The 21,511-nt window shown below is 37.9% G+C and overlaps 1 protein-coding gene across 8 annotated transcripts in view; it reads left to right on the top strand.

Annotated features, from left to right (window-relative positions):
• Positions 1-21,511, top strand: part of Grm7 (glutamate metabotropic receptor 7) — an 886,003-nt gene that overhangs the window by 581,598 nt on the left and 282,894 nt on the right. For all 8 annotated transcript variants that reach the window (XR_005874148.1, XR_001196215.3, XR_005874149.1 and 5 more), the window contains one exon: positions 20,032-20,232. Coding sequence is in view for 4 of the 8 variants with exons in the window: in XM_040738573.1 (XP_040594507.1) it covers positions 20,032-20,232 (201 nt within the window). In the remaining 4 variants the exon portion in view is untranslated. The remainder of the gene's footprint in view (positions 1-20,031; positions 20,233-21,511) is intronic.

The raw sequence follows: 21,511 nt of genomic DNA on the forward strand, positions 1-21,511 counted from the left end.
CCAAAGTAGGACTGAGTTAGGAAAGAGTAGAGTAGCCCATTATCTTCAATAAACAACCGAATAACTACTCTAAACTTAGATAATAATTTTTCAGATGCTCAGTGTGGGGCTAGCTATCTTTGGCCTTATGCAATAGACAGTTATAAGTATTTTCTCACAGAGTAAATGAACTCTGCCTTCTTCAACCAGCACTATACAACCTGAAAAGTGGTTATTGTTAAGTACCATTTTGATTCATGTTACTGTCTACAAATTCCTCTGGCCACATTTTACTTTGAAGTATCCAGAGGTATGATATTTAATGCTATGGATAAACCAAGCAGTATAGAGACCCTGTGTTAAAACTATAAAAGCATCCGAGCAAAACTGCTTTCGCTGATGGTAGGAACCATAATTACTTGAGATGTGGTTTTTTTTCTCATGAACTCTGTCATGCAGTGGCTGTAAATGTAGGAATTATGACTCTTCCTTATTTGGAAAGTCTGTTAGGCCAGGGTGTTAATGAAAAGGAATTCTTGATCTAGGGGAACTAGTGCCCATGAATCTCCTCCCAAGAGTCTGTAAACAAAGTGCCTCTTACGTGCAACCTAAGTGTTATGAATTGGACACTTTGAGTCATTTTAGTAGGAATATGAAAGGGCTGTTGAATGAGTTACCAAGTGTCATTAAGCTAGTTGAAATGGAATATAGCCTTCTTCCGGAAGAGCATATGGTAATAGAGGTTGTCATCTACCTACTTCCTGTCCTCAGGGAGAAATATGGCCACTAAAAGCATTTTAAGATTTAACAGTGTACGCAACATCATATTCATTTTATAGAGAATAAAGCTGGGCTCACAAGATATATATAAATATCAACCTCATATAAAACCCCAGATACAAACTTTTTAGTGCTACTTTTAACATTGTCAGCCTCTTTGTAGGAGCCAAGGATCCATGGAGGCAGGCAGATACTCAGAGGGCTTTGGATCTCCTAATCTTCAGAGGTTACTCATAGGAGGAGTACTTGTGAGGTATTACTTACAGGGCCATTGGTCACTCAAATGCAACTGCATTGCTGGGCAGTGATGGTACAAGCCTTTAGTCCAAGCTCTCAGGAGGTAGGGCCAGGTGGATCTCTATGGTTTTGAGGCCAGCCTGGTATATAGCACTAGAGCCAGGAGAGGCTCTAGAGCTACACAGAGAAACACTGTCTCAAAAAACAAAACAACAGAAAAAAATTAAGTACATCACTGAAAGTCCACCTTAGTAGTGGAAAGGACTCAGGAAACATTGATCCCAGAAACTCTCTTTAGGACAAAAGGTCAGAAAGTTTCTCCATACTGCTAATTTAACCTTAGCAAGGGAGGAGCCTTCTGAAGCTAGTCAATTTCAGATACTTCCTCAGAGCTGTGTTAATTACATGATTCCTAAGAAGCCTACCATCAGAACTTTCTCCTTCTTGGATTCAAGATCTCAATTTAGAGGAAATTTCTAAACAACAATAAGTTCCTAGGTTAAAGAAACCAGTCACTTACATCTCTTGATTGTCCTCAGTTTTGTTCATATCTTCAGTCCCAGGTCACTACATGGTTTAAAGAAGCAATTAGTAAATTATTGTAAAAGAGCTTATGTTCCATGTTGAAAAGCAAATCTGCTGGACATGAAATACTTCAATGCAATGAATCAGATGGGAAGAGAAAAATGGAAAGAAATAAAGTGGCACTGTATTTTACAAGTCTTCATTTAACTTCAGTTTCTGAAAGGAGTTCAGATCTAAAGTCTCACAGTGTTTGTCTATCTCTCAATGAATAATGAGAAAATATGACCAAAGGTGGGTAAATGGCTGTCCTTGAAACACATGTATCACCTCTCTGATGGATAGATTTCAAATGCCATCAATTCCAGTAATATGTTCCACAGCTGCTCTCCTCTTGGCAAAGCCCACAGTGTGGTTTGCCTTTTTAACTTCTAATTTTAATACCAGTGTTTATGTGTGTATTTTTATACTTAGGTACAGACTAAATATGGTTCTCCCATGGTGTAACTGAAGCTTTTGATCCTTGCTTGTCATGCACATAATTCTTTGGAAAACTTACAGTGTCAACACTAGCAAGGACCAAAGTTCTGGGAATCCCATGGTAGCCTAATTGAAGTTATAATAAAAACGTATACACTTTAATTTTTAAAAAAATTGATAGTATGAATACCACAATGTGGCTTTGAATTTGCTAAGTAACCCAGGCTGCACTCAAACTTGCAATCATTTTCCTTTCCAAGAATTGTCATTACAGGCATGGGTCATCAATCCTGTTCTGTGTACCCTTAAATAGCTTTTCATGAAACCTTGCATATCATAAACCATCTACTTTTTGTCCTTCCATATCATAAACACTCTACCTGTTGTTAGTTTACTTGAGTGCTGCATAAAGTCCTACGCTTTGATTTTTGATGACTTATGGACTCTCTACCTTGATACCTGTGAGCTTATATAAAACAGATTGAAAAATAACCTAAGAGCTCATCCCTCTTCTTTCCACGGGACAGTTCCATTGTACTCATTTTTAGAAGCTATGAAATTAAGTAAAGAATGAGAATTTTGAAGCTCAGTCATTTCAGAGCATGTTTGGTTCCTGCCTCAGATCAGCCTTGAAGTCTGAAGCAAGTGGCTTTGCATCTCTGTGACTGTCTGTTCATTGGTAAAATGCTCTGATACTGCTAATTGTCTGACAGGTTTCATTTTGATTTGTACTTTGAGGGGAAACTCTGAGTGAGGTATATTGTATGAAGTGCTGAATGCAATGCAAAGACACAGGAAGCTTTAATAAGTGTTAGCAAAATGTGCATTATCCATTTGTAACATTACCAATTCAAGGAAGATAAACAGTTTTGGGACAATTGAAATATATCACCACGTTTGTTTTCAGAAACATTGAACTAATATATTCAGCCCCTGGCATAGCAACTGAAATATTACCTCTGATATGATTTGTGTTTCTTGGAAAACTTGCAAGATTGAATTTTTTGCCTTATGTTTGGGTAGTGATTTATCTTTCATGAGATGCACTTTAGAGTCTTTAAATTGTTTTAATATCCCTCGCGTCACTTGATCAGCCCTACAACTCAGCAGAGTTAGCAAGGCTGGCAATATTTACAGTCTACTAAAGAGACAGAAAAGCAAAGTTCTTACTGTTTTATTAAGTGTCTCCCATCAAAGTTGTAGGTATCTGGCAGAGCCAGGACTTGAACCAAAATGTTGTTTCCCTCTTGTAAACAGCAATTCAAGGAGCTAGCATCTCCCTGGCTTGAAATCGTCCTCGTTATATTTTTAAAACAAAGCATACATTGGTGCCTAACATTTCCCTATAGTAATTCAAGCACTTAGGGATATAAAATCCAAACATCTTATAAGTTGTTTAATTTTACTCATTCCAAGCTCTTAAAATAAGCTATATAGTTTAGCTATCTACTTAAAAGATTTATTAAGTAACAAAAGTTGGGCAGAGTTTTTGATTTGGTGCTATAAATATTGTTTAATGTTTATAGGCAATGTAGTTATAAATAAGCAATGTAATTTCTGAACATCATTAAGACAGTAACCTGTCCCATGATTAGTCCACCTCCCCTCCTCCTGGCAAAAAAAAACATGATAAGATGCATCATAGGCAAAACTATTATATCCAGTATAGTTGGCTTAGCATACCTGGGAAAAATGTCTATAACATTATTCACTGAAAGTATAAATTAAGATCTGTGTAATTTTACTACATATGGATAACATGAAGAGGATCAATAATTCAAAATGCATAAATAAAACCAGGAATTTTGCTCCTGGGTATTAGAATGAAAAAATAAATGTGTATGCATGATTGCCCTGTTCATCAATGAAGGAGATGAAAGCAGAAGATCAAGGGCATTGTCCATTATGTATAATATTCTGTGGGGCAGCTCAGAAATGAGATCTCAGCATGCTCTATATTAGGATACTCACTACAGTTTAAGACATGGATTCTTTTACTTCTCCTTGTTTTGCAAGCAAATCATTAAATATCTTTATAATCAAAGAAAGTTGTTTGCAGTAGAGAATTTGCCATTGACTGAGTTTATTCACATATTATATTACTATGTTCCTTCAGCAGAACAGTAGAGAAAAAGGCTGAGAGCCTTTAGAACGCTGGAACTGAGAATGAGTCTTAAGTGGGAAGACATTTATGTTTAGAATTATGATGACATACTTAAATTGTCAGAGGCCTCATAGTGTGTGTGTGTGTGTGTGTGTGTTTCTGTCTGTGTTTGTGTGTTACAGAATCTTGACTTTATAAAGATCTAGGTAAACTATCATTTGTACTTAACAAACAGTCCAAATAGAGATAAGTAGAACTTCTGGCCTTGGGCAAAGTACATTAATGAAAAGATCTCACTCATCAAGGGTTGGTACACTTCTATATTTCTTTCTTTATCTGAAATTGTCTAGTCACCTGAATTGAGCTCTCCATCTCAATTATCCATTGTCCAGAGAGAAGGATCATAAGCTTTCTTTTCTGTCATGTTGCATGTGATCTTTGTTGATCAATCCCCACAATTCCTCAAAGGATTCACTCATCCTCTCATATTTCATTGAGCTATACCTGGAATGTCTGTTTTATATCATATGATCCCTGTCCCTGTGATTGCACTCAATACCCAGTCTTATCTTAGATAACTTCAGTATAACATGTATGTACTTTTCCTTGTTTTTTAGTGATGTTAGCCATTAGAACAGTTCCAAGATCTAAAGTGGAGCTGATGCATAGCTTTTGATTCTATTTGTTTTTAAAGCAAGCACTCATCAAACAGGTGATAAACATATCCTTTCTAACATATCCTTTCTCTGCCTATGCCATCTTTGTGTATCTGGAGAGTAAAACATGTCTATGAGATGAAAGCACTCCATAAAGCAGTTGCCATACATCCAGGAAGTGCGTTTAGACTATAGTAGTTCAGTGTCCCTGCCCACAGGAATAGCATCAGCTGCATGCAAATCCTCAATAACAGACCTGGAAAGTAGAAACACACATCCCTGTTTATAAGTCTTATCATACAGGTAGAAGCTGAGAGGCCATAGAAATCACAGTGTGGTTGCATCTGTGCCTCTTGTCTAGTTGAATGTCTCACACGTCCAGTTGTCCCTTAAATTTAAATACCTTCATCTGCTCTGCCAACAGACTATTCAGTCACACTCTTTGCTCTCCTATCGTTTTGTTCTCACTGTCTTCTCTCTCCTGCAGCATTTCTTTAACCTTCTGCTTCTCATTTTCTTACTTCTCCTGCTATTATTTATCCCTTCATGATCATTTTATTTTCAATTCACATGAAATCTTTCTAACAAACACAATAGAATCATAGACCGAATCACAGTGTCTATTTCCATTGGCTAATCTCAACAGCTGTCCTTCTGTGTCCAATTTATTTCCAGATATATTAGTCATGCTTGTATTACCAACCTGCAGTGAGTGGAAAGCAAGCCAATACATGTGATTTTGCTTTTAAATTACTTAGTAGTTTATCTTTAAGGTAGATATTCCATTAAAAATGTTCATTACTTGAGACCAAGGAGCTGGTTCAACAGTTGTGTGCACTTGCTCCCAAATCATGAGGACTGGCCATAAGGAACTATTAGATCTTCCTTGAAAATGCCTGTAACACCATCTCCAAAGGAAGACAAGGACAGGAGAACTTTTGAAGCTTCTGGACTTCTAGAATAACTGAGATGTGAGCCCTGAACTCATAAACAGCGCCTCAGAGGAACAGGTTGAGAGTAATAAAATTTTTACTCTGTGCATATCTTCACACAGACTCTTACACAGATGCACAGAACCACACACAAAGATTAAGAAACTGAATCTCTCTTTTTTCCACCCTCAATTTCTTTTCTTCCTTGTGTCCCTTCCTTTAAAAACTTATCACCCCCACCTACTCCTTTCTTCCTGTTTCCTCTTAATTTTTTGCTACCCTTTTGCTTTTCTCCACCTCTCTCATTTCCTCTCTGCTAAATCATTCCTCCCCTTGCACCTTCTTTACTTTCTCCTTCTTTCTCAGATTGTTTGCCTGGCTCTATGCTGCATTTACAATTATATCACACAAGAAAACTGATAAAACAAGTATTTAATTTTGTGCATTATGATCAGAAGTGACAGTAATCCTATTTGGGAAGGAAAATATTCTAGATTAAAAAAAAACAAAGTAGCATTTTTTCTTTCCAATCTGAAAAAAATAACTAAGCTTTAGTTTTACAGGCATAAGTACATGTACAGATAATACGATTTCCAAAATTAAGAACACTCCCTGATGTTTCCAATAGGGTCTTACTACATAGGACATGCTGATCTTGAAATCAAGGTCCTTCTGCATTCACCTTTCCAGTGCTGGGATTATAGGCATGCACTATTGTACCATGATCCTCAGAACACATTCCTTTATTCTGTTTTTAATTCAGTATCTCACCAGTAATTCTAGATATGTGTGAAGATAAGACTCAAGCATAGAAACAAAAACTGGGTTTAATAAGGCAGAGGAGGCATTTCCATGAAGACTTGAAACAGAAAGTGAGATGGTTTGGCTACACAGCTTGTTCATCTTCCTTGGGTTCTCTGCTTATATGTAGTATCCTGGCCACTGCTGTTGCTTTAGAACATTACAGTGATGCCCTTTCAGCTGACAGCAACTTGTAGTTACCGGAATTGGAGGATGAGTTCATAAGACCTCTTTCCTCCTTTTCTGCTTTGCTTTTTCTACTAGTAATCAGTGTGCTACTCTGGGTGATAAATTCTATACCCACAGGAAGATCAGGTATGGACACAGTGTTGGTTTTCAAAACCATTCATTTCATCCTACAGGAAATGCAAATGAACCATTCAAAAAGATCAGAAAATGAAAATGAAAATCGTAGCTAGGTACTGGTGATAATAGTTTAGGCAGAAGAGTGTTTGCCAACTAGTCAGGAAGCACTAAGTTTGCTCTAGAACATCACGCAAACCAGGTGTGGTATATAACTGTAATCCAAACATGAAATAGATGTCAAGTGGGTTAAAAACTAAATGTTATCCTTCCCTGCACAGACTCTTCAAGGCTATTCTGTGGTAGAGACTATGTTTCAAAACCCATAAATATATATCATGGCTAAGATAAAATTTGGAGATGAATTGTTACTCAGAACTTAATTAGAACTTGAAAAGAATAAGAAGGAAAAGCCATCCTTTCACTGTACATCAAGTACAGCAAAATAACAATAAGGCAGGAAATGGGCATCAAGAGAGAAAATTATCATGAGGGTCCTTTGAAGGTTAAATATCAAGCCCTCTCCAAACAGCCTAGCCCATAGATCGTCAGCAACATACAGTGTCTGTGATGCATTAACTTACTGTGAACTCATCAGTATTTCACCACCTCACTCATCCACTTCATCTCTTACTCATCCTCACCCACAAATAGAGATACAGCAATGCAGTCTACCTTAGGGACTCAACCAAGTCTTCTTTACACTCCTTATTTTATATGTGTATATATATATTTGATCTCATGAGGAAAAAATGTACAACTCAGTGGTTATTTTCTTATTGTTTATTTTTAAATTTTGGAAAGCATTGCAACAGGCTCTTCACGAGTCCTACTGGATTGCTGTGGTAACATTATGATCTAATGAAGCTTGCCTGGAGATCAGAATGCAAAACTAACCACATCCATAGAGACCAGGCAATGGTGACATACATCTTTAATCCCAGAACCCAGGAGACAGAGACAGATGTATCTTTGTGAGTTCAAGTCCTCTAAAAGAGAAACAAAGCACATGCCTTTAATTGCAGCACTAGACCGTATATAAGGAGCTCAGAGCAGTCTCAGAGAGCACTCTGGTTTTTGGTGGATAGCAATGCAGTCTAGATAATCTGAGGATATGCAATCAGAGGATACAGCCTAAGCATTGATAGGGGTGAGAACTCTCTAGTGGCGGGTCGCTTTGCTTCTCTGGTCCTTAGCTTTAACCCCAATATCTGGCTCTGGGTTTATTTAATTCATGCTACAGATTGCCAAAGGTTTTTCTACCCGTACAACATCTCTCAGTTCTCTAGGATCCAATCCATCTTCCTCCTTTTTGTTCCTGAATCTCCCTTAACTAGAATCTAGCACTTTTGCTATGAAAAGAATATACACTAACTCTGTTTTTAAATTCCCTGTTACGTTTTCCCTTAATTAGAGTATTTTTTGTTTTCAGTAGATCCAAGCATTTGTATTTAGAATAATTAAGTACCAATGCCATAAATAACTTTAATATCAATACATTTGTAAGCCTTTATGTTCAATATTACTTTATGCTCAAAATGTACACAACACAAAATTTAAAGATACTTACAGGCTTGGGAAGATGACAAGATGGGTAAAGGATTTGCTATGAAAGCAGGAAAAACTGAGTTTGGATCTGCAGAACCCACATAAACCAGACCTGTATCTTACATCTGTAATCCCACCATTACTAACGTCAGATGGCAGGTAGAGCCAGGAGAATCCCTGGAAGATTTTTGGCCAGAGATCTTGGTATATACAGCAATGAATAAATATATTAGGCAAGAACAATCATCCAAAGTTGTTCACTGATAAACACATGTGTTGTATCATGCTGCATGCACAGGAACATAAACACAGAGCTTTTAAAAAGTGATACCTTCTGTAAGGCAAAGGACACAGTCAAAAAGACAAAAAGGCAGGCCACAGAATGGGAAAAGATATTCACTAACCCTACATCTGACAGAGGGCTAATCTCCAAAATTTACAAAGAACTCAAGAAACAAGTCTCCAAAACACCAAAGGATCCAATTAAAAGGTGTGGCACAGAGCTAAATAGAGAATTCTCAGTAGAGGAGGCTAAAATGGCTAAAAGACACTTAAGAAAGTGCTCAACATCCTTAGCCATCAGGGAAATGCAAATAAAAACAACTCTGAGATACCATCTTACTCCTGTCAGAATGGCTAAAATCAAAAACACCAAAGACAATTTATGCTGGAGAGGATGTGGAGAGAGAGGAACACTCCTCCACTGCTGGTGGGAGTGCCGACTCATACAGCCTCTTTGGAAATCAGTATGGAGATTCCTCAGGAAAATGGGAATTAATATACCACTAGACCCAGCAATTCCAGTCTTAGGCATATATCCAAATGAGGCAAGTTCATACAACAAGGGCATCTGCTCCACTATGTTCATAGCAGCATTATTTGTAATAGCCAGAACCTGGAAGCAACCTAGATGCCCCTCAACTGAAGAGTGGATAGAGAAAATGTGGTACATTTACACAATGGAGTATTACTCAGCAGAAAAAAAACAATGGAATCTTGAAATTCGCAGGGAAATGGATAGCACTGGAAGAAACCATCCTGAGTGAGGTAACCCAGTCGCAAAAAGACAAATATGGTATGTACTCACTCATATATGGATTTTAGACATGGATCAGGATAGTGCCAGTCTGCACTTCCACTGATAGAGAGTCTGGGAAACAGGAAAGAACCTAAAAGATATGCATGTATGCATAGTACCCAAGAGAAGAGGATGGAGACAAGATCCCCTGAATGGATGGGGAACACGGTGAGGGGTGGGGGGAGTGGGACCTGGGAAGAAGAGAGGGGTGAAGAGGAAGAGAGTTGGTCATGGGGGAACAGGAAGTTGAGTGGGTGGGGGTAGAATAGGGGGAAGAGGGAATCATAGGATCGAATACAGATCAGGCACCAGAGCGACCTCGAGTGATCTAAAGGGATAACACCAATTGGCAAGCTAAGCAATAGTGGAGGGACCACCTCGAATGCCCATCCCTGATAATGAACTTGATGTCTATAACCATCTGGAAGCCTTCATCCTGTGACTGATGGAAGCAGAGGCAAACACACAATTAATCACTGAACTGAACCCAAGGAACCCAGTGACAGAGAGAGAGGAGTGATGAGCAAATTGGCAAAGAATGGGCTGGCAAAACCAGCAGAGACAGCTGATCTGAACAGGGGAGAGCTCTTGGACCCCAGACCGACAGTGGGGAGGCCAGCATGGGACTGATCTGGACCCCCCCAAATGTGAGTGTCAGTGAGAAGGCCTGGGCAACCTATGGGGCCCTGAGCTGTGGATCAGTGTCTATCCCTGGTATACAAACAGTCTTCGTGTGCCTATAGAACAAAGAGGGATGCTCTCTCAGCCTGGACTCTTAGGGAAGTGCCTGGACCCTACCCAGAGTAAAATGACAGACTCTAGATATCCCCTATGTGGAAGGATTTGGCAATAGGGTGGGAGGGAGGGGGGGGAAGGGGAGTGCGGGAGGAGGGGAGGGAGAGGGAACTGGGATTGACATGTAAAACAAGCTATTTAAAATTAAAATAAAAAATGATAATAAAAAAAAAGTGATACCAAAAAAAAATCTTGGTTTCAGAGAGTTGTTTGCAGAGCAAATAATGTCAGCTAACATTTGAAAGCAAAATAAAACTCACAGTTGTTGATTCTTTTAGAAGCATATAGTGAGCTATCACATTTATCAGTCATTGGTATCTACTGAGCCTTTCTGAGACCTCTGTGCTCTAGGGAGAAGACAAATGTCTTTGATTGGTTCCCAGGCCCATTCCTATCTCTTCCTGTTATATTCTCATTCAAAAATCATTACCTATGCTAACAATATCAGTTCTACTTTTTTCAGTTTTCCACATTCATTTTGCCTAATAATTGAATATGCATCTTCACAAAGCCCTGTCATCTTAAAAAGGAATGCATTTCAGAGGGCAGGCTAAGCAAGTCCTTCAAAGTAAAGGCTCCATGGGAAAGTAATCATTAAACATTCTGACAGTGACAATCATGTGTCAATTATTCTTGTGTAGGACAGCTAATTATTATTGAACAGGAAATGAAGAGTGTGCATTTGATCAAAGTATAATATATGAAATTCTTAAATAATAAAATACTATCTTTTAAAAAGAGTGTGCATTTGGAAGATAAATACTGACCTCTAGAAAAGTAATAAACAGAAAATCAGGATATGGAGGAAGGTTAGCTTCTTTGTAGACCAAACACCCAGAATAAAATTCAACCAAATTCTCACTTTATCTCAAACTCAGAGATTTCCTTGCGAGCACAGTGGTAAGAGTGAAGTAAAAAAACCTTAAGGATAGGGTATAAGAACATCTCATTTAAACAATAAGGTGGGAAAAAATTAAGTGTTCAGTGAGAATTAATTGGAAAGGCTTTTTATAATTCTGTTGCAAGCTATGCTGCTGACGATATTTAACAGTGCCTTGCAAAATGAGTTTTATGTATGTAATGCTAGTCCTTTGTAGCATTGTAAATTGATGTGTAAATAAAAGCAGCAGTTGAGAAAACCTAGAGACACTGGATATCAAACTTTATAAGGCGTTTAAACCATTAACACATTGAATGGAAAACAATGTAGTCTTGACTAACTCATAGCTCTGATGTACCTTTGTATATTTGTCCTGTATTCTGTTGCCATGGATATAATACATTATTTCCTCAGGACTACAAAATGACTACAGTAATTTTAGTGGTGTGGGGGGAAGTGGGATCTGTGATACAACAGATGAATCTCTTCATAAAATCATTCAATACTTCCAGAATTTTGTAAGCAAATTTTTTCATCTCATTGGTTACACCTACAACCCACGCCTCTTTCTACATTAATCCCTAGGAAAACAATAAGTCACTCTTTGGGGGCAAGGGAGAGAATACATGAATAAACGTGTTCTTTCCTTCAGATAGCATACCTAAGACAGACAAAAAATAAAACAAACAAACAAAAAACTATCACCAACATTAGGCTTTGTGGACTTATTTACAGGATATTGGATAAAGGGTTACTTAGAGGCACATTAATGACCCAGCAATATCCATAGCGCTTTCTGCATCCACCTGCATAATTCTTAGGGAGCTCAGATGCTCAGAAAGTCCCCTTTTATAACCTTGGGGGTTGACCTTGTGACTGATTTACATTTTTCAAGCTTCTCTAAGCCTGTGAGTTCTGTTTACTGTTATAATTTTCTGAGTTTTAAGGAGTATCCCTCTGAGAAGGGGTGGAAACCATTACCTAAGAGAAAGCATCTTCCCTGAATGTTATGGAGGGATTCAGCATTCCTCACTCTCAGTCATTGCCATCAATACTGGAGCATAATCAGATATCAAGCTGAAAAATAACCATGAGTTAAAGTAATGCTTCATGAAAAGCCAAAACTTCAAAGTTAGCAAATATTCACAGCTGCCTGCTGTGAAATGCCCCTGCCTCAGTAGACTTACATTTCAATGATGTAGTGCCCAGTTTGTGATGCTGTTTTTGTATAATTTTGGAGACTTTGAAAGATGGGGCCTAGCTGGAAGATGAAGGTTGCCATGTAAGGTTCTTGGGAGTATGTTATGTCTGGTCACTTCCTGTCACTTTCTTCATCATTCTGATGGGACTAGTTCTCCGCCACAGGCATCATAGGCCATGATATATTGTTCAAGTACATGGGGTCAAACAGACTGGAGTCTCTAACACTGAGCCAACATACGTCTTTTCTCCCTTAAACTGTCTTCTTCAAGCTGTTTTGTCATAGTGATATAATCAGTTACCACAGTAGGAAAATAGTATCTGCCTGATATTTGTGGTTGTTGGTAAATAACCTCCCCACATCTGGTTCCCTATAATGAGGCTACATATTTCAGGTTCTGTGAGTTTGACAAATTTAATACTGAAGCTATCCCAGAGCCTCTAATATGTTAATTTACCTGGTTACTCTTCAAGAAAGACATAAAGCTCGAAGTATTCTCCAGCAATAAAATATTTCATTACCGAAAACAGTCCTATTATTTTCCAAACTGTTCATTCTGGGATAAATGTCCATATTAAAGCTTGCTAGAAACTGTTCTCCTGTATTATTGGACTGAAGTCATTTCATAGTGTGAGTTTATAGTGGTCATAATACCTCCAATATTGCCTTTTTTGAGTACTATAAAAACAGGAAAATTTTGCAAAGTATCATGTTAGAAAATTAATGTTAAAAATGAATAGGCATATAAAATAAGGAAGATGGTATAATAAACATGTCCTTACAGCATTCAAGTGATGCTATGATATAATTGCTGGACTTGCACTAAAGTTCTTTTAACTTTAATTCCTGTTTAAAATTGTGTAATAAAAAGTTGGAATCCAATGAAATAGGTGAAATATTAATTTCATGTGCATTGATAAAAGCCAATGAGAAGGTGTACAGAAAGTAAAAGCAGTATACAAAGCAGCAAAACCAACTGCTGTCATAAGACCGAACCTAAGGAACATGTAACAGGTATCTCAGAGGAACTAGATCAGTAGCTTAGTAGTTAAAACCACTGGCTGTTCTTCCAGAACATCCAGGTTCAATTTACAACACCCACATGGAAGTTCACAAATGCCAATAACATCATTCCCAGGGTTCTGATGCACACTTTTGGGTTCACTGGGCACCAGGCATGCATGTAGTGCACATACTTGCAGGCAAAACACTCACATAAAACAATTAAAAAAACTTTTATGAGAAAAAATTGTAAATAATGTTCAAATAACCAAAAGATGCTCAAATTAATCAAATGGTACTTTGTGTGTCTCATTTTTAGTAAAGTTTCTGTATAAGGTAAAACTATTTTAAACAACACAAAATGATTAAATTTAGACACTGGTTGCTTGAGCTGTTATTTTATTTCTTTGGAGATAGGTCATTGGTAATAAAATTTATTTCAGAAATTAAAAATAACCAGGAATATCAGATTCAGGATCACAACCTGATATGCTATTGTTTGGGGACAGAGTTGGGAAGATTGCCCCAAGTTCAAGGCCAGCCTGTTCCTAGCAAGTTCCCCACCAGCCAAAGGCCAGGGACTTTCTTAGCAAGCTAACTGAAGATACTATCGAGCCTTAATAACTTAAACTTCACTGTTAGTATGTGAAAAACTTATTAAATAAGCAGATTTTAAATTGGGCCTAGATACAGTTACATGTGAAATTAGGGTGTATATTCAAAAAATACTCAAACTGGAGAACAGGGCTATGATACGTTACAAAACAATATCCAATGATATTATAACTATACCCCAAGAGACACTATGACTTATATTCATTCTTCACAATGTTTTCCAGAATTGATCTTGTGTACAGATCAATTGCTTACACCTGAAATACAAAAATTACATAAATAATGCTCAGCATGGTGGCACAAGCCTGCCTTGTCAGCCTTTGGGATGTAGAGGCAGGAAGATTAGAGTTCCAGGCATGCCTGGGTTGTGTAGTGACAAATTTACAATGCAATCATAATTAATTTGAATTTATTTATTTACTTAATTAGGCAGTGCTACAAAGAAATATGGATAATCTTGGACTAAGATTAATTTTTGAAAGCTACATTATTTTTTTAGTATGAGAATTGTGGCAATGCCTTTAATTTCAGCACTCAGGAGGCAGAGGCGAAAAAAAGCAACTAACTATTTTCATGTATATGAATGCACGCCTCCACGTATGTCTGAGCATTGCATGGGTGCCTGGCACCCATGGGGTAGAGAACGAGGTATCAGATGCTGTGGAACTGCAGTTACAGATGTTTGTGAGCCTCCATGGAAATTGAACCCAAGTGCTGTGCAAGAAGAGCAAGTGCTTCTAATCAGAGTCATCTTTCCAGCCCAGATGTCTGTTTCTTCAAACATGATTCATCAATCAGAAGTAATAAATGGAAAAAATGAATAAATTTTTATCTGGAAAAGATTCTTCAAAGAAAAATGCAAAACTGGGAAATGTTTGCAATGTATTCCTTACCTTTATAATTAATAGTTTTTAAAAATACAAGAGGAAATGGGGGGTTTTGTTTTGTTTCGTTTTGTTTTTACAAATTGGCTAGACTTTTTTTAAAAAAATGGCATTCTTTCTCATACAAAGATGATAGGATTTCCATATGAGGAAAATGGAAGTAATGGGCTGGGGAGATTACTCATGATTTAAAGTGTTGCTGTGCAAACTTGGAGACCTGAGTTTAAATCCCTGGAACTCAGGTAAAAATATAAGTATGGCCATGCACATACCTGATAGCTTTGAGGGGCAGAGACAAAAGATTTGCTAGGGCTTGCTAGTTTCCAATATAACTTCAAGTAAAGCGGAAGACACTTTCTCAAGGGAATATGGCAGAAAATATTAGAGCAAGATTCCATACGCCTTCCTTTGGTCTCTGTTGTGCAGCTACCCAGATCTGTGTTTATAGGGCACAAATACACACACAAAAAAGATTAAGAGGTAGTGGAATCTGCCCTGTATCTGACAAATTCATATTGAAATTTTGCAGTGTCTTCTGTTGGCATGGTGGTGATGAAACAAAAATTTTCCTGTCTTGTGACTGGTACATCAAAATTGTGCAGCCCCTTTAATGGGCATTTTACTGGTATAGATCAGCCCTTGAGATGAAGGTTGTGGTTTGAAAGAAAATGGCCACCAAAGGGAGTGGCACTTTAGGAGGTGTGGCTTTGTTGGAGTGGATGTAACCTTGTAGGAGGAAGTGTGTCACTGAGGAGGTGGACTTTGAGGTCTCATATATGCTCAAACTACACACACCCATACAGATCACTTCCTGTTGCCGGCAATATGTAGGACTCCCAGCTACCTCTTCAGTAACATATCTGCCTGTGCACCACTGTGTTCCACCATTATGATAAAAAAGTAAACCTCAATTAAATATTTACCTTATAAAAACTGCTGTGATCTTGGTGTCTTTTCATAACAATAGACACCCTAAGAAATTCAGATAGTCCCATGTTTCAGAGTCTATCCCTAAAACAAACGTAGGTCAAAAAGAGTGCACACACACACACACGAGGCTCATCATTATATCACATGTTGAAAAGTATTTGCTAGGCATGTTTTATAGCATTATGAGGACATTAGATACTTATTATACAATGAGATAAATTAATAATCATTGCATTGCACTGTCATTAAGAACCAGGAATTTCCTTGAAAGGGAAATTAGAGAAAATAGTCAAAGTTAAGTAAAACTCTTGGGTTCACCTTTGAAATAGCAATGATTTTTTAATGATTTTATCTTAAAGTGAAACAAACCCAAAACCCTACTCTACATAAAGTCTACAGCTCCAGTAACAAGCAGTAAAATGTTTTATCAACACATGAATAAAGCTTCCTAATGTAATAAACTATCTACCACATGAGATGTCAATGTGTATTCTTAAAAGAAAAATGCAAATTTAGATAAATATGATAAACTCAGCATCTCTTTCATGGAAATTATATTTTACATTATAATATTAAATGTTCTCTCTGGGCATAATGATTCACAGCCCTAATCCCAGCACTTGGAAGGTTGAAGCAGTAGGATTACCAGGGTTCAAGACGACCATAGCCTACAAGGATAGGTCTAGGGTAACTGGGGAATACATAATGAGAATCTAGGTTTAAAAATATGATACACAAAGAAGTCAATTAAACGCTCCAAGAAAATCTCTCAGTAACGAACCCTAAACTTTTCTTAGCACAGCACATATCTTGAGACCGCTGTGTGTTTTCAGGAAGAATATTAGAGATTATGGAATTTATATTGCTTCATTATGGCACAAATATAACCTAAAAATAACAGGAAATGTTCATGTTGAATAAGATGAAGTCCTGATATTATGTATTTAGTGAATTTATAGTTTACCATTTGAGGACCAGTGAAATATCTCAGTGGGCAAAGGTATGTGCTTCACATTCTAATGACCTGAGTTTGATATCTATGTCCTACCATGGAAAGAACCTTAACTCTCCACAGAGAAGTATAAACACACACACACATGCACACACACACACACACACACACACACACACACACACATTTGAGTATACACAGACACATGCAAGTAAATATTATTTTGAAAGAAGTAAAATCCATTTGTTTTATGATTTGTTCATCCATACCTTTTCTTTAAGAAAGGGTCTTATCTGTGCCAGGTTGGCCTTAAAATCTTGAACTTCTCACCTTGACCTCCCAAGTGCTGAGATGATAGGCACCTGCCAATTACACCTGGCATGATACATAATATAACACACAGGTCTTTGAGCATCTGCTAAATATTCAGTGCTTTGTTTTTTGTCATGGAGACAGATGGAATATAAATTGTCATGGAGACCTTTGAGCGAAGCTTTATAATATTCTGACTATTGATATAATAGAATATTGTAATGTTTTTTGAAACTAACAAGCAAGGTATAGGAAGGGGAAATTAAACATGAGGGGTAAAAGCCAGACAAAGGACTTCCTATCAAAGGATGGCAGAGTATATGAGCAAGCCAGGTGAATTAACAATGGTCACACATGTGTAGAAGACATGGAGGTTATTGTTAATCTGTTTCTCCTTTTAAATAAAGTCTCAGGAGCATGGTCACCTTACCGTGAGCTAAACAAGGGCAATACCAATAGACAGGCAAGAGTGGACAGGGAAAGTTCATGAGACCTCAATACACAAAGAACTACAGGCAACTACACAATTCTGAGAGCAGGAAATATAGTCTTTTCCAGGGAAATGAGTAGCAATTGGCTATATAATACCAAATGGTCATCCCTAAAAATATATACAAGTAACATTATATTAACTGACTAAACTACATTTAGGAATATATATGTATATGCATATATGCATATGACAACAGTTAATGAAAAAGGAGGCCATGAATTGGAAATAGAGCAAGGAGAGTATATGGGAGAGCTTAGAAAGAGGGAAGAGAAGGGGGAAATATTAAAATTATATTATAATCTCCAAAATAAAAGAAATTTAAAAAGAATACTCTTTTTTATTATTTATTTTATTTTCCAGTTTAAATTTAGATAAGAAACAAGGTTGCTTCACAAGTCAGTTCCAGGTCCCTCTCCCTTTCCCTCCCCTCCTCCCGTGCCCTCCCCCCAACCCCCCCCCCGTTATCCCCACATTCCCCAGGGAGGGTGAGGCCCTCCATGGGGGTGTCCATAGTCTGTCATTTCATATAGGGCAGGGCCTAGACCCTTCCCCAAGAGTTCAGGGTGAGAGTGCACCTCACATTGTTCTATGGGAGTCCAAAGTCCGTGTGTATACTTGGGATGGGTACTGATCTGCTGCCCAAGGCTCTATAGATTACCTAGGCCTCCTCACTGACACCCAGATTCAGGGGGTCTTGATCAGTCCCATGCTGGATTCCCAGGCTGATGCCTGGGATTCAAGAGTTAACCTTTGTCTGGTCAGCTGTTTCTGGGGGTTAAACCAGCCCAGTCTTAATCCCTTTGATCATCAGTCTTCCTTCTCTGTTACTGGCTTTCTTGAGTTCAGCTCAGTACTTAACCCAGGGAGTCTGCCTCTTCTTCGATCAGCCACTAAATGAAGTTTCTGTTTCCCAGACTCTCTGGCCATAGGATTGTAGGCTGGCCCTCCCCAGATCTATGTCTAAAATCCATATATGAGAGAGTACATGCCATGTTTCTCTTTTTGTAACTGGGTTATCTCACTCAGGATGGTTTCTTTAAAGTACACACACACACACACACATACCTATATCACAAATAATAAAAATCCAGATATACGTATTGGTGTTAAAGCTGAAGATAGAGAAGCAAAGCAGCCTGTCAGTACCTCTTACCTTTATTAAGGCTGAAATGGGAATCCATCTTTCCTGTGACTGGAAACTGAATCTCACATGAGACCCTTTGTTTCTTCCTTGTATACCTTTCTAGTGTTGGGATTAAAGGCATGAGCTCTGTTACTTTTTTAGATTTATTGACTCTCCTGTAGCCCTGGGTGGCCTTGAACTCACAGAGATTCACCTGCCTCTGTCTCCTGAGTCATGAGATTAAAGGTGTGTGACACCACTTTAGTTAGCTTCTGTGGCTAACTAGTGTGGCTGGCTTTGCAGTCTTTGGTGGCTTTACTAGATCATAAACAATATATCATCACACACATCAAATAGGCAAACAAATCTGGGGACAAGATAGAGAAAGGTCAATATGGTAATAACATGGTCTATGGTATGACAAACTGAGCTGCTACCATTGCTTTCCCACTAATAGAATGAGGAAATAGAATATGTAACTCACCAAATGATAATGGAAGTTAGAGAAGTGTAAAGATAAAAGGTGTTTTCAATGTGCATGGAAGCAGAGTACTTGTCAGCTGTCACCATGATTGTGCAGATTGGGCCAAGAACAACTACCTATTATGAACAGGGGAAAAGCGTTACATAAAATTCTGTGATTGGTAGAGGGCTGGTAAGAGATTATGAGTGAGTCTTGATTGTGGTTGTGAGCTCTGCCATTTGCAGAGACAAACATGGAGAATGATCCATTAAATGAATACTTCTAGTCTCACATTCTGATAAAAGATCAAGAAATGCTAAAACACAAATATTGGTAGTGTGTCCAAAATGTTGTGGATTATCTGAGGTAGAATTGGTAAGACTGTGACATATATTACATTTGTCTGTGAGAGACAGTGGAAGAAAAATTATAAAAAATTTAAGACCAGATTTTCTGCTCTGAGTATCCAAATCTCCAGTAATGATCACAGTGAATACAGGAGCACACCAGGAATGCAGGTATGGGAAGGATAATGAGTTCAGGCTTGCAGGTCTGTTCCTGTCTGTCATGATACTATTGTTCCTTCCAGAGAAAACAACCTTTAAAGACTTTGATATAGATTCCTCACCTCCCTCTAAACTAAAATAGAATATGTGAAACACTTTGTGTGGTAGGAACACATTACTCCAGGTTCCATGTTAGCTCATGACTAAAGACATCATAGTGTTCCTTTGAAGTCATTCTGTGCTATATCTCATAAATCCAAACAGTCAATGTGATGGTCTCTAAAGGACAAGTCCACAAATTAGAAAAAATAGGGTATGATGACCACAGGTGACTCTGTGGCTTGTACTGTTAGACTTCCCAAATATTTAATATCTTCATGCATGATCAAAAGTAGTTGGAAATGTGCACTCCCACTCAACTCGGATCTCTCTGTGTTTCTTGTTTTCATGTGCAGGACAGGAGCGAATTGGAAAAGACTCCAATTATGAGCAGGAGGGTAAAGTTCAGTTTGTGATTGATGCTGTCTATGCCATGGCACATGCCCTTCATCACATGAATAAGGATCTGTGTGCTGATTATCGTGGAGTATGCCCAGAGATGGAGCAAGCAGGGGGAAAGAAGTTGTTGAAGTATATCCGCAATGTTAATTTCAATGGTGAGTCTGTAAATGTCTGTACTGAAGGGATTGTTAAGCAAATATCATCTCCATTTCATAAGTTACAGAAATTACATGCCATTGACTCAGGTAAAATCAAAACCATGCTAATTATATACTTTCAAGTGATCAAGCCAGTGTGGGAATGGGTGAAGAAATGAAACTTAGAAAAGAGAATGAATGACTACATACTAGTGGGCTATGGTATGTTCTTTTATTTTGACATCCAGGTCTTCTACATGAAGCCATTTTTTTAGTGAATATAGGTAAGGGAGAGAGGAAAGAAAGGAAGAAGAAGATGTAGGAGATGCATGGTTGTGAGATCATAAGGGATGGTTGAAAATTGTTATACAAACTACATCTCAGGTTATGAGCCTACCCCTCAAACTAATATATCCTCCTATAATAAGCTACCCAAAACAGACTAGTAAACATAAGTGAACGAAATGAATTAATAGTGCAGACATGACAGGCAATACTTTCCCTATAGTCTGAGTCTTATGATGTCTTGATGCTTTGCATAACAAAACTTAAGGAATTCAATTAAAACTCAAAGTGTGAGTGATATAACATTCAATATATCTTGTAATAAAAAAATCTACCTGTATCACAAATTACAACCCTAGCAACAATAAACATGTTAATGAGGAAAACATGAAGTAAACTTGGGGAAACAATTCCTGACTATTAAAGACTAGAGAAAAATCACCAAGTTCAGGCAACTCACATATCTAGTGTCTTAATTAGGCTTTCTGTTGCTGTGATAAAGAGCCATGACCAAAATCAATTGGCAGAGGAAAGGGTTTATTTAGAGTCTCTTTCGCAGAACAATCCCTAATAGATGGAAGTGAAGGCAGGAACCTGGAAGCAGACTATTTAGGAACCTAATTACTGACTTGTTCCCCATGGCTTGCTCAGCGAAGGAACGCCTGCCCTTGGGTGGCACCACCCCACCTGTGCAAGGTCTTCTCTATCCATCATCAATCATGAAAATGCCCTCTAGGATTGCCTACAGGCAATCTGATGGAGGAACTTTCTCATTAGAAGTTCCTTTTTGCAGATAACTTTATTTGTGTCAAGTTGACAAAAACAAACAAATGTTAACAATAAACCAGAACAGCTAGTAAATATGAGTTTGGTAGCATTCACAATTCTGATACTAGCTTTGGCAAGAAATACAACTGAGAAAATAATAAATGTATTGCATATATTGAACAATATGTCAGGCCAGTAAATTAGTAGAAATTGTATATAATCAAAATTGCAGATATCAACAAAA

The sequence above is a fragment of the Mesocricetus auratus genome, unplaced genomic scaffold (assembly GCF_017639785.1).
Source record: "Mesocricetus auratus isolate SY011 unplaced genomic scaffold, BCM_Maur_2.0 Super-Scaffold_100676, whole genome shotgun sequence".
Lineage (NCBI taxonomy): Eukaryota > Metazoa > Chordata > Mammalia > Rodentia > Cricetidae > Mesocricetus > Mesocricetus auratus.